Consider the following 13,027-nt stretch of genomic DNA (forward strand, 5'->3'; position numbering starts at 1 on the left):
CAGCAGCACAAAAACCATGAAATATTTTCTAAAATATGTAGTTTTAACACAAAAATTCAATTTTGAATAGTTTCAGATATTTAACTGATTTACTAAAAATAATTTCTTAAATTATGACAAAGAAACTATTATTAAATGTTGTCCATTATTTTGTGGCAATATTGACGTCACACTTTGTGGGTCTGCACAAATAGAAAACCGCTTTGCTTCTAACCCCAGAATAAGGTGCAAAAATGACAACAGAAGCAACAATCCTGGATTTTTATCAAGCAAAGTTTAATGGAAATAACATTTAGGACATTGTGTTTTATCACTTGTTTTGTTTACAACCGTGTGTAGGGTCATAAATGCTGCTTTAACCCATTTAATTTTAAACTGTATTTTGAAACAGTAACACTGATTTAAAGACCCAGTAACCTAAACGGAGCAGACCCTATTGTGTCTCATAATAAGCAGCTTTGCATAAATTACAACATTTCACCTATTGAAGTTTCTGCAACTCTACGTGGAGGAGCAACGCCCTAAATGAAACATTTACAGATATTTATATATATTTACTATACATTCACTTCCTGTACCAGATCCTTATCTTCTTCTCTCGTTTGATTTTCTTCTGCAGCTGTAAAGTGCCGTAGAGGAGAGCTTCTGCCGTGGGAGGACAACCTGAGCTCAAACAGAGAAGCCTTTAAGTATCAAGAGGAAACTACAGGTTGACTAATCCATCTGAGCAGGAAATATCTGCTGCTACATAATGTGACTGACTTAGTAAAGCGAGTCTCTGGAATAAATGGACTTTAGTGAGTATGACTGTACAATGAGCCAGTTTAGGAGAACTATTTCAGTGGTTTGCACGTATGACTGAAAGTCTGGGTTTAAATCAATTGGAGGAGGGCTGTTTGATGCACTGCATTGTGGGGTTTGTAGTGTTGTTACTCAAGTTCCTCTGCCAAAACTTAGAACAAATGCATGCTGCAAACAAAAAAATAGATGGAAAAAGCAATGAATGTAGCCCTGAAACACTTAATCGGATTAATCACAATTAACCGATTTTTGAAATACGGTAAGTCAGTCAGTCAGACTGATGATTTTTGAAATAATCGTCAACTAATTTAGTAAATTAAAAATCATTAACATGCCATCTGCTGAAAGAACAACCCGCTCAGAGCAGTCGTTAAGTCAAAACTGTACATTTTACATTTAGAATGAAATACCTTGTTTATCTGTAAATATGCTCTATCCAGGACTCCTCAAGTGCCGTAGCTTTAGCTTCCCCTGGTTCAAATTCTGTAAAAATCTCCCATTAAACACCCTTTTTTTAAATGTTATCTTTGTTTTTGCTCTAAAAAAACAAGAAGAGGGTAACGTAGCACTTACATACACTACAAGGGCTCTTTTTTATTTGAAAAACATTTTGCCTTTTGATGATAAAAAATCTCTTTAAATCCAGAATGCAATGTTCAAGTGACACTTTGTGATCATTTTCACTACAGAGGCATTTAGTGCGGTATTGGTACCCAGAAAGGGATGAGCTTCTGACATGTTGATGAACATTTTGTTTTAGCTGCAGATGTCTACACTAAAGACATGCTGTTATTGCATTTTAGACAGTACAATGCTGATTACTGATTTAAAACGAAAACGAGTTGTTTACTTGCATTTTCTCTTTCATGTATTTCTATTACTCATAAATAAGCTTAAGTAGTTAAATGAAAAATCTGCAGAATGTGCTAATTTTTTTATCCAATTACTCCATTAATCGTCAGAATAATCAATATAACACTCGATTACTGAAAAATTCATTAGCTACAGCCCTAAATGAAAGATCAAACATGCACATTTTATACATTACTAAAAGTAAATTATGGTGTTTTAAGGCCTAAATTGAGATTGTCATATTTAAAACTTTGTAAGACCCTGAACAAAGCCTTTTAAAGAGGTTACTGATAGTCGATTTCCATAGCAAACCCATAATGACCCAGCAGAGGATTCTCAAAGCCCATCACAGTTTATTTAGTGCTATAGGGTCAGATCTGCTGCACTGAAAGAGGCTATAAAGCCATGAAATATTTCTGTAACACTCTATCCTTTCTCATACAGGTTGTAATAATCTGAAATCGCTGGTTTTGACTTTCATCTCCAAGATCTGTGGATGTAGTTGAGGCACGTCTGAGCAGCCTCAACAATTTACGGCTGCAACTTTTATAATGAAGCTGAAGATCAACAGACCAAAAGCTCAGAAGCTATTGAAATACTTTTGGCTGTACAAGTAAAATAAAATTTGTAAAATACTCCCCACTCATTTATAAAGAATGTGCATATTTTAAAAACCAAAGCCTACCTGGAACATAAATGTCCACCGGCACGATCCGGTCACAACCTCGCACTACAGCGTAAGAGTAGTGGTAGTAACCTCCTCCATTAGCACAGCTAGAGGAGGAAAATCAGAAAAACACTTTTTAATACATTTTCAATTTGGCTGGAAGTAACAAATGTGGAGAAACCAAAGAGGATGAATCACACCAAGGGTTTAAAAGTTTAACTTAACCTTTAGAGCTGTTATGTAGGGCCATACTACCACCATGTGCTTAATCTAGTTAGCTAAACTAAACCATGTTAAGAAGGTAGTGTCTAAGTCACATTCTGAGTCCTCAATTAAAACCCGTTTTAAGCCTTCACTTTCTCTGTACTACTATCTTAAACACTACTTTAAATTGTCTTTAAGTGAACCAATAAACAAACGACACTTTATTTTAAAACAATCTATGAATTTGGGGCCTAAATTCAGTTACAGAGTTATTTGTCAGTTATGTAGGACCCATTAAATCTGTTTTGTTTCCCCAAACTGTGCTTCTTCCATTCTAACGATATTTATTAACCCAAAAAGTCCAATCCAGCTTTATTTATAAAGTGTTTTAAAACACCACACTGGAGCAAAGTGCCATACATACTAAAAAGACACCAAAATGAATTAAAATTAGACAACGCATATTTATATATAAATGTTGATCACTAAGAAACATCAAAGAGGGGTAAAAGCGTTCATGCAATAAAAACAGATAAAACAAAAAGAAAAACAGAATAGAATAAAAATCTGCATCTCAAGTGGTTTGACAGAAAAGCAGCAAAAAGGAAATCCGAAAAGGATCAAAATAAAACAAAGAAAACAAACAGTCATGAAGGAGTTAACTCACCTTCCCATGGAAATTACATATCTGGGTTCAGGCATCTGGTCATACACCTGTTGGATGGAAGGAGTCTTTTAGTTGTGGTTATATAAGTCTGAGTCAGAACTAATCTGTATATTCAGCTGGAGAGAAGCTCTATGCCCGCCTTCCAATATATCAACAGACTGGTCCTAATCCAGCAAGCTTCAACACAGCTATACTGTCCCCACTGCTCCCATTATGCACACAGAGATGTCTGACTGACATCATTGCCAGTGCTGACAGGCGGAAAACATAAAACACAGCCCATTTCTATCTATTAGACTTTATAAGAACTAGAAAAAGATGGGGTTAAAGTATCATCAGGTGAACAGTTGTCTAATCTCAGATGTGGGTCACTGTTCAATACAATTCAGTTTATTTATATAGTGCCAATTCACAACACATGTTGTCTCAAGGCACTTCACAAAGTCAGGTACATACATTCCAATTAATTCTAACCATTGAACAGTGCAGTCAGATTCAGTTATTTATTCAAATTGGATAAAAAGTTTTTCTGTCTAAGGAAACCCAGTAGATTGCATCCAGTCAGTGACTTGCAGCATTCACTCCTCCTGGATGAGCATGTAGAGACAGTGGACAGTGACTGGCGTTGACTTTGCAGCAATCCCTCATACTGAGCATGCATGTAGCGACAGTGGAGAGGAAAAACTCCCTTTTAACAGGAAGAAACCTCTAGCAGAACCAGGCTCAGCGTGAGCGGTCATCTGCCACAACCGACTGGGGGTTTGAGAGAACAGAGCAGAGACACAAAAAGAACAAAGAAGCACTGATCCAGGAGTACTTTCTATGGGAAGGAAAAGTAAATGTTAATGGATGTAGCTCCTTTAGTCGTTTCACCTAGAAAGAAAGAACAGAGAACACTGTTGGTTCAATCCACATAGTTTCTCCATTTCCAGATTTGTCTGTGAATTTTCAGCCAGTTTTTTGAATGAAAATTCATTGTATTGATAGATGGACCGATGCATTGATGGATTCAGGGTTTACATATATTACCAGATGGATCGATGACTGTACCGAAGTATGGATATAGGAATGGATAGACAGACAGAAAGATGTCAATCTTCTATATAAAAAAAACATCAAACCCCCTTGACGCCACTTGTTTTGTAAATTCAGACAACTAGAGCCGGAATAGGGTCTTGAATTAAAATATTTTTCCACAAGGTTTTGAATTTACCTTAAAAAAATACTTAAATGCCATATTTAACAAGACTGTCTAGTCACCTTCCGCAGAGCTGGTGCCATCTTATTGGTCAGAGTTCCTGCCACGATCATGACATCAGCCTGTCGAGGACTCGCTCTGAACACGACTCCGAAGCGGTCCATGTCGTAACGAGGAGCCGCCATGTGCATCATCTCCACTGCGCAGCACGCCAAGCCGAAGGTCATGGGCCACAGAGAGCTCTAAATGATAAAACCATTTTTTTATCAACACCTTGATTAAAATAAATTAATAAAAGTAGGTCATAACCGATATTACTGTTAACATATCTGTTTTCTTTATTTTAAGAGTGGATTTTTAAGACGTGTATCTCGATGTATGTAACCGGGATAAAATGTTAATGTTAGCTATTACTAAGTGTGTGGTGGTTAAGTTACTGTTTAAAATTAATTAACCAAAAGAACCGCATTCGGTTACCAAATGACAAATACAGGTTTCTTTTTAAGTTTTCCATCAAACAGAGCAGCACAGATAGTGAAAGAGTAATGTTTCCTCATATCTGTATGGTAGGGATCCCATATTTATTTAATTGGAATTACTATTAATGCCTTAAATAAAACTGTTAATAAATGAAGTCAAGAAGTTATATAATTATTTCTTTATTTTTTTTTTATTTTACATTTATTCATACAGCTAATCTCAGTGAGACAGTTTTATTGTCAAGACAAAATAAACTTTGTGTTGTTAAATTACTCGTACTCGTTGTCTTCCGCTTATCCGGGACCGGGTCGCGGGGGCAGCCCAGACGTCCCTCTCCCAAGACACCTCCTCCAGCTCCTCCGGGGGGAGCCCAAGGCGTTCCCAGGCCAGCTGAGAGACATAGTATCCTGGGCCATCCCCTGGGCCTCCTCCCAGTGGGACGTGTCTGGAACACCTCCCGAGGAAGGCGTCCAGGAGGCATCCGGTATAGATGCCCGAGCCACCTCAATTGGCTCCTCTCGATGTGGAGGAGCAGCAGCTCCACTCCGAGCCCCCCCCCGGATGGCCGAGCTCCTCACCCTATCTCTAAGGGAGTGCCCGGCCACCCTACGGAGGAAGCTCATTTCAGCCGCTTGTATCCGGGATCTCGTTCTTGTTGGGACCCAAAGCCATTGATTTCAACATTAGACTCCGGTACGGACTTTTCTGGAACTTTCAAAATAAAGTGCATTAACCTTCTTCCGGCACAGCCAGGAAACGGGATATCTGCGGACTTCCTGTGACGTCACTACCCAAATAAAAGCACAGCTGTTGCTACATCCGCCCTCTTCCACACGGCCTTCGAAAGTGACCGGACAGGGGAGGCCCAGCGCACTGATGTCTCTTTGCTGGCAAACAGACATAAACTCCGAGCCCTGTAGGAGCAACGGTGTTCGAAAGAAGCCCCTGCAAAGACGCGGTCTCCCAGTCTGGAAGGAAGACAGCAGAGACCGCAGCGGACAGGACGAGCCGCCCAGCTACAGCTCCGGAGCTAACCCTTTTGTTCACAGAACGAACGCACCTTCAACCCCCGAGGTTAGCTAACCGCTTGTTGACTGTGGACGTTTCTTCAAGCTTCGCCCCTTAGACAACGTTTCCTCACTATGGTTCATGAGGTTAGGTGTTTTGGGCAGAGACAGATTTAGGATTAAATGATCTAAACGTTTTTCATTTTATGAAGTTTTGTTTGTGTTGAACTCAGCTATCTTGGTGCTAGCAGGCTATCTGCAGCACACGTGTTCAGGTTGTGTTCTTTGTGTGTTTTTAAAGTTAAGACAAACTTTACCTGAAGGGTGATTTTAAACAGAACATTGCTCATAACGCGCCATCCACGCTTATGCATTTTAACCCTTTTATTGACGGTATTTTAAAGGTATGTGTTGATTCTGGTGCTAAGCTATTAGCTTCTTTTGTTAGCTCAACTGCTAACCGGTAAGAACATGTGCTTGCTACTAAAGAGTATTTAACAGAAAGGTTGTTAGTTTTCAAGCTAGTGAATAATAGTTCCTAAACATCATTTTACTAAATTTGATAACTAAGTAAACACCATTAAGCCGCATTTCTCCAGAAAGATTTGGCTCTTTTCCAAAAAACTCCGTTAATAATATTTCTTCAAATATTATTTCAATAAATAAAAGCAGCTAATTAGACACCATTGAGAATTAGTCATCCAGAAGGGTGGTTTTATTCAGCAGATCATTATTTAAAATATTATTTCATTAAAATAATATTTTATCTGGTCTTGCATTGTGAATGTTTGTCTAAATGTTGCTGATTATTCCCTAAGTTGGTTCCAAGACTAACTTAACTTCATTTCCAGATTCTTCAAGATAATCCTTGGTTCTCAAACATAAACATTGCATGGTAATGTTGCATCACTCTTTTTGGTCATGATTTCCAATCATCTTTAATCAACTTGTTTATATTGTACATAGATCATTAATGTTCCCTGTTCTTTGATTCTGCTTTGTAGTTTAGTTGGATTGTTTTAGCATAGTAAAGAGTTTGTTGATTGAAATATGTTTGACTTTGAGTTGACTTATTTTTGTTAATAAATTCTTGTATTTTAAGAAATTGTGTGAATTAATTCCATATATGTGCAGAGTTTATGCTGTTCAATAATGTCAGAGCTCGTCTCACACCTTTCTATTTTGTCCTAATACCATCGCCTTACTGGGCTGGTATTCACAGGACAACCCTTAACAGACGGAAATATTATTTGATAAAATATTAAAATATTAATATTAAATAATATTGTCAGATTCATAATCCTAACATTCTTTCGGTCATGACCTAAAGTTCATGGCCATAGGTGAGGGTAGGAACGTAGACCGACCGGTAAATCGAGAGCTTCGCTTTTTGGCCGGACTCTCCTCTCTAATACCCCGGCGTAGGCCTTACCAGGGAGGCTGAGGAGTGTGATCCCCCTGTAATTGGAACACACCCTCTGATCACCCTTCTTATAAAGGGGGACCACCACCCCAGGCTGCCAGTCCAGAAGCACTATCCCCGACCGCCACGCAATGTTGAAGAGGCGTGTCAACCATGACAGCCCCACAACATCCAGAGATTTGAGGTACTCAGGGCGGATCTCGTCCACCCCAGAAGCCCCGCCACCGCGGAGCTTTTTAACCACCTTGTTGACTTCAGCCTGGGTGATGAAAGAGTCCAAACCCGAGACCCCAGCCTCTGTTTCCACCAGGGAATGCGTGATGGCAGGATTGAGGAGATCCTCGAAATACACCTTCCACCGCCCGATAATGTCCTCAGTTGAGGTCAGCAGCTCCCCACCCCCACTGTAAACAGTGTTGGCAAAGCACTGCTTCCCCCTCCTGAGGTGGCGGACGGTTTGCCAGAATCGCTTCGAGGCCAACCGGTAGTCCTTCTCCATGGCCTCACCGAACTCCTCTCAGGCCCGGGTTTTTGCCTCTGCCACCGCCCGGGCCGCGGCACACTTGGCTTCACGGTACCTGTCAGCCGCCTCAGGACTCCTTCTTCATCTTGACAGCATCCCTTACTGCCGGTGTCCACCACCGGGTTCGGGGATTGCCGCCGCGACAGGCACTGCAGACCTTACGGCCGCGGCTACGGGCAGCAGCATCGACAATAGATGTGGAGAACATGGTCCATTCGGTCTCTCTGTCTCCAACATCCCTCGGAATCTGGTCAAAGCTCTCCCGGAGGTGGGAGTTAAATACATCCCTGGTCAAGGGCTCTGCCAGACTTTCCCAGCAGACCCTCACTATGCGCTTGGACCTGCCAAGTCTGTCCGGCTTTCTCCTCCTCCAGCGGATCCAACTCACCACCAGGTGGTAATCAGTGGACAGCTCAGCCCCTCTCTTCACCCGAGTGTCCAAAACACGCGGCCGAAGGACTGATGATACGACAACAAAGTTGATCATTGACCTCCTGCCTAGGGTGTCCTGATGCCAAGTGCACTGATGGACACCCTTATGTTTGAACATGGTGTTCATTACGGACAATCCGTGACTAGCACAGAAGTCCAATAACAAAACACCACTCGGATTCAGATCGGGGAGGCCATTCCTCCCGATCACGCCTCTCCAGGTGTCACTGTCATTTCCCATGTGGACGTTGAAGTCCCCCAGCAGAATGGAGTCCCCGGGAGGGGCACTATCCAGCACCCCTGACAGGGACGCCAAGAAAGCTGGGTACTCCGCACTACCGCTCGGCCCGTAGGCCGAAACAACAGTCAGAGACCTTTCCCCAACCCTAAGGCACAGGGATGCGACCTTCTCATTCACTGGGGTAAACCCCAACACGAGACGGCTGAGCTGGGGGGCAACAAGCAAACTCACCCCAGCCAGCCGCCTCTCCCGTGGGCCACTCCAGAGTAGAAGAGAGTCCAACCCCTCTCAAGGAGATGGGTTCCAGAGCCCACGCTGTGCGTGGAGGCGAGCCCGACTATTTCTAGTCAATATCTCTCAACCTCCCGCACAAGCTCAGGCTCCTTCCCTCCCAGCGAGGTGAAATTCCACGTCCCTAGAGCCAGTCTAAGCTTCTGGGGATCGGGCCGCCGAGGTCTCCACCTTCGTCCGCCGCCCAATCCTCTTTGCACCGGTCCCTCACGGTTCCCCCTGCAGGTGGTGGGCCCACTGGGGGATGGCCTCTCTCGTTTGGGCTTGGCCCAGCGGGTCCCGCGAGGAGCAACCCAGCCACCAGGCGCTCTCCGACGAGTCCCAACCCCAGGCCTGGCCCCAGGGTGGGACCTCGGCTCTGCCGTACCGGGCGACGTCACGTGCCTCGATTTAATAGTCGTCATGAGGGGTTCCTGAACCGCTCTTAATCTTTGTTGTTAAATTATTAAATAAGATATAAAATACCTGCTCAGCTAGTATTTGGCTAGTGTTTCTATAGCTATCAACAGAGCTTAATAAAGCTCATCCAGCTTTAGCTAGGTGAAGTTGTAGCTTCAAAGATTACTGGGTAGCGGTTATCATTAAAGCACCATTTGTCATGAAATGCATCAATAGTGAAAACTAAAATCTAAATAACTGTGCAGGCTGACTTACCTCACCTAACAGTGCCAACGGGCACCAAAGACAGACCTAACCATGCTAGCAAGCAGGGCTGCACAGTATCAGGAAAAATGTCCCTGTGATGCTCTTGCTGAATATTGTGATGACAGTATCAGTTAACATTAGGCCCAACCCATTTTATTGGCTCTTTTTCTTCATCGTATTGCCCCACTAGTCTAAAAATATACATCATACAATATACATATGTATGGACACAGTAATAAAATGTCCAAACACAAAAACTTTGTCCACTTCTAAACTCAATATGTACCAGTAAGATATAAGCAATGTTGTCTGATTTGCTTAACAGACTTTTGCATGAAATCTTACAAAAATAATACATATACGAAAACGAAATCCTCCAGTATTTACAGTGAATTGGTTAGAAAGTGTCCCTTCACTTCTTTTTTGAAGTCTTTGCTGCCTTCTTGGGTGTCTTCGCAATGTTGTCTGATTTGCTTTCCTGTATTCTTGTTTCTACCAACCAGTGCAGTGTGATAAATATAGTGTGTGCCAAGCATGCAAGCACTGACAGATTAAATCTAATCATAAGCAACAGTAATATAACCCAGCCAGCACCATCTCAGATACTCACTCTGCGTGCCCAGTTGATCAGATCGTCTAGTTTTGCTACAACATACTCTCCCTTGCTGCTGGCCACTGCTGCTGGTTTGGCTGCTGCCACAGCTGAGCTTCTCGCTCTGACTGGCACAACACTGTAAACACAATGATAGAGGAGAGATTTAACATCTGCTCCGTGATTACTGGGTGTCTGTCTTTCAGATAAGCTCACCTTGTGCTGGCGGTATTATCACCCTTTGCACTGCTGTGGAGACATTTCTGCTGTATAGCAAAAACTGAAATTGGCCTGAGGGAAAAGTAAAAGGGAATTTATTAAAAAAGAAAATTATAATTAAGCACTAAGACAACAAAAGGATAATAATGCTATTGATAGAGGAAACTAACTGTGTTATAAGGGAGTGTGAGAACAGATGGAAGGACTTATTTCTTCTGAGTCTCTAAACTTCATGATAGATTCAAACTTAACTAGACCGTTCCTCTGAAAAGCAGACAAGCTGAACACTCCAGCTGTCAGCAGAAAGGAGCAAACGTTTCTGTGTTTGCTTTTCACAGCCTGATATCTTGGATAATTTTCCATCACTGAAGACCATCTGACCCCCCTCCACTCACCCACAAATACAAAGCCGTTTTACTAAAACGGGCTCTTATGTGGCAAAGCACAACACTACAGCAGGTGTAGGTCCAGCTGGGCAATAGGCTTCATAACAAGTAACAATGTTAGAGGGTTCTTACCTCGTTGAAAAAGAGCCAAACAGAGCCAGGCGAGGTGCTGCAAAATAAAATGCATTTTACAGACAGAAGAAAAATAATAAGGTAAACGTGAGAATTTCACACCTTTTTAAAGTGAAAAAAATTACAATCTACATTATATTATTCATTTGTAAAACATATAATCGGTCATATTGTAAATTGAAAATGGTGTGTGGTAAATTGGAGCAAACAGCAGCCAGCCAAGGTTTTTTCATAACACCTCTTACATTCATCACATGTGAATATGATATTCTTAATGTCCGTTTGACATTAAGTTAGTTTACTTTTAAATAATGGAAATAATAATAATGTAATTAATTACAACAAACTCTAAATGATTCACAATTCTCTAAATGGTTCACAAGTGAACAATGGTTGTACACTGAGGAAAAGGGAAAACTGAAATTGCCTTCTTATTTCCTGTACTATCTATATGAGACATTTTATGTGTTTTCTGGCAATATTAATGTAGACATGGAGGGTCTGTCAAGTGAACTGCTGAAAATGCTCTTGGTTTGACAAAATGAGTACGTTGGCGTGAGTCAAAGGCTCTGTGTTACTGTTGCTGCAAAAGTATGAAGTATTTGCAGGAGAATAAAATAAATGCAGGAAGATCTGAGGAGGAGTAGATGAGATTACAGGAGATCAGTGGATAAGAAAAGAGAGGATGGGAGAGGAGAGTATGGGAAATTAAAGGAGGAAAAAGGGAGGTTCAGAAGTGAAGATTAGACCAGGAAAGAAGAAAGCTTTCATTTACAAAGATATTAAGGATAAATGCAGGAAGATCTGAGGAGGAGTAGATGAGATCTTAAAGGGTGGTGTAAGGTGCAAGTTTAATGATAGCGTATATAGACCAGAAGAAATCATGAAAATGTTTAATATATAATTATCAGATAAATGTCATCTAACTTAAACGGTAGATTAAATGAAAATCTAAAACCATAATGCTGTATTTCAGCATTAGGATAATGAAAGCAAATCACAGCCATTTTTTTTTACATCAATTAAAGACGCCAAACGATGTAATCTAGTTCCTGAGGGGCCTCAAATGGATGCCGAAATGTTAAGCACATCTAGCTGAATTAATGGAAGTCTAAAATTTATTTGGTTTGCAGTATTTTTACTGCAACTGCAGATGAAAAAACTAAACTAGAAGAGTCGTCCCGATAAGCTTAGTTTAATATAAGCAAAGCTGTTGCAAAAAAATCAGTATTAACGCCAAATCTACTCAGACAACAATAAAATAAAAAATGATTGCATTAAAAATTACTTTAGCTTCTTGAAGACATTTGGGGTTTTCAGCTGGGACTCATCAAGTAACTGTACCAGCTAACCAGCCTTAGCCGCCGAGCTAACGCAGACGGAGCAAGGTCAGCGACCGACGTCTCTAGGAGTTAAAAAAACGACCTCCAATATTGTCACAAACCTAGATACTGGCCACTGCTGAATTTATATTAAATACGCAATGCAAAACAACACCGGAAACACAAATATATTAAATATAAAGGCGAATAGGTTTGATCAAAACATTACTCACCCACCAGCGCCGCCATCTTTGATATTCTGGTTACGTCAAACCGTCCGTCTCTTCCGGTGAATGTACGAACCCGACCAGTTGATGGCGCTGCTGCCTCCCAACAGTCCGTAGAGGTAAATAATAATTTCACATTTATTTTAATTGCATTTTTTTTTTGATCATAAATGGGGCTTTTGTCCGACTGAGCTATAAAAAAAAAAAAGGAAACTAGTTCTAAGGAAGCCAAGGTCGCCAGAAGCAGGGGGCTTGAATTGTTGGTCTGTATATTTTTTCCAAGAACCATTAAAATAAAAATGAACAAGAAAATATTAACTGACCACATGCATGAGGTATTTAAGATTATTTTTAATGGAAGGGTTGTCAAAAAGGTGTACCTCTGTACATGGCTACAGACGATGAGGGAAGGGGAGAGGTGTGTTACAATTGTCCCAGGCTCAAAATAGGCCTAATTGTGAATAAAAATTGTAGGATTATTATTTTAAGTAACATAAAACCTTTTCCATTTATTCTTTCCTTCTAATTGTATTGGTGGTATAGTGGTGACACCAGCTTCTTTTTAGAAACACTTTGTGAAATCAAATTTAAACCAAATATGTGCATACTGTAAAAAAAATTTAATTTGTCTTTTCAGTCCGTTTATTGTTTTGTACATGTCAAAGGTCAGGTCACAAGGTAACATTTTCAGAAGGGAAATCCAGATATACAACCCTCT

General features: G+C 40.9%; 1 protein-coding gene across 1 annotated transcript; it reads right to left on the reverse strand.

The window, feature by feature from the left end:
- Positions 1–254: 254 nt before the first annotated feature.
- ndufs7 (NADH:ubiquinone oxidoreductase core subunit S7) lies at positions 255–12,410 on the reverse strand. Its single transcript, XM_047374547.1, has 8 exons — positions 12,316–12,410; positions 10,761–10,797; positions 10,240–10,314; positions 10,042–10,162; positions 4,452–4,631; positions 3,192–3,238; positions 2,339–2,427; positions 255–663 (listed from the first exon to the last, which is right to left on the reverse strand). Exons 1-8 carry the CDS (start codon positions 12,329–12,331, stop codon positions 566–568), a joined length of 663 nt encoding a protein of 220 aa, XP_047230503.1. The 5' UTR covers positions 12,332–12,410; the 3' UTR covers positions 255–565.
- Between the last annotated feature and the right edge of the window lie 617 nt (positions 12,411–13,027).

The sequence above is a fragment of the Girardinichthys multiradiatus genome, chromosome 9 (assembly GCF_021462225.1).
Source record: "Girardinichthys multiradiatus isolate DD_20200921_A chromosome 9, DD_fGirMul_XY1, whole genome shotgun sequence".
Classification (NCBI taxonomy): domain Eukaryota; kingdom Metazoa; phylum Chordata; class Actinopteri; order Cyprinodontiformes; family Goodeidae; genus Girardinichthys; species Girardinichthys multiradiatus.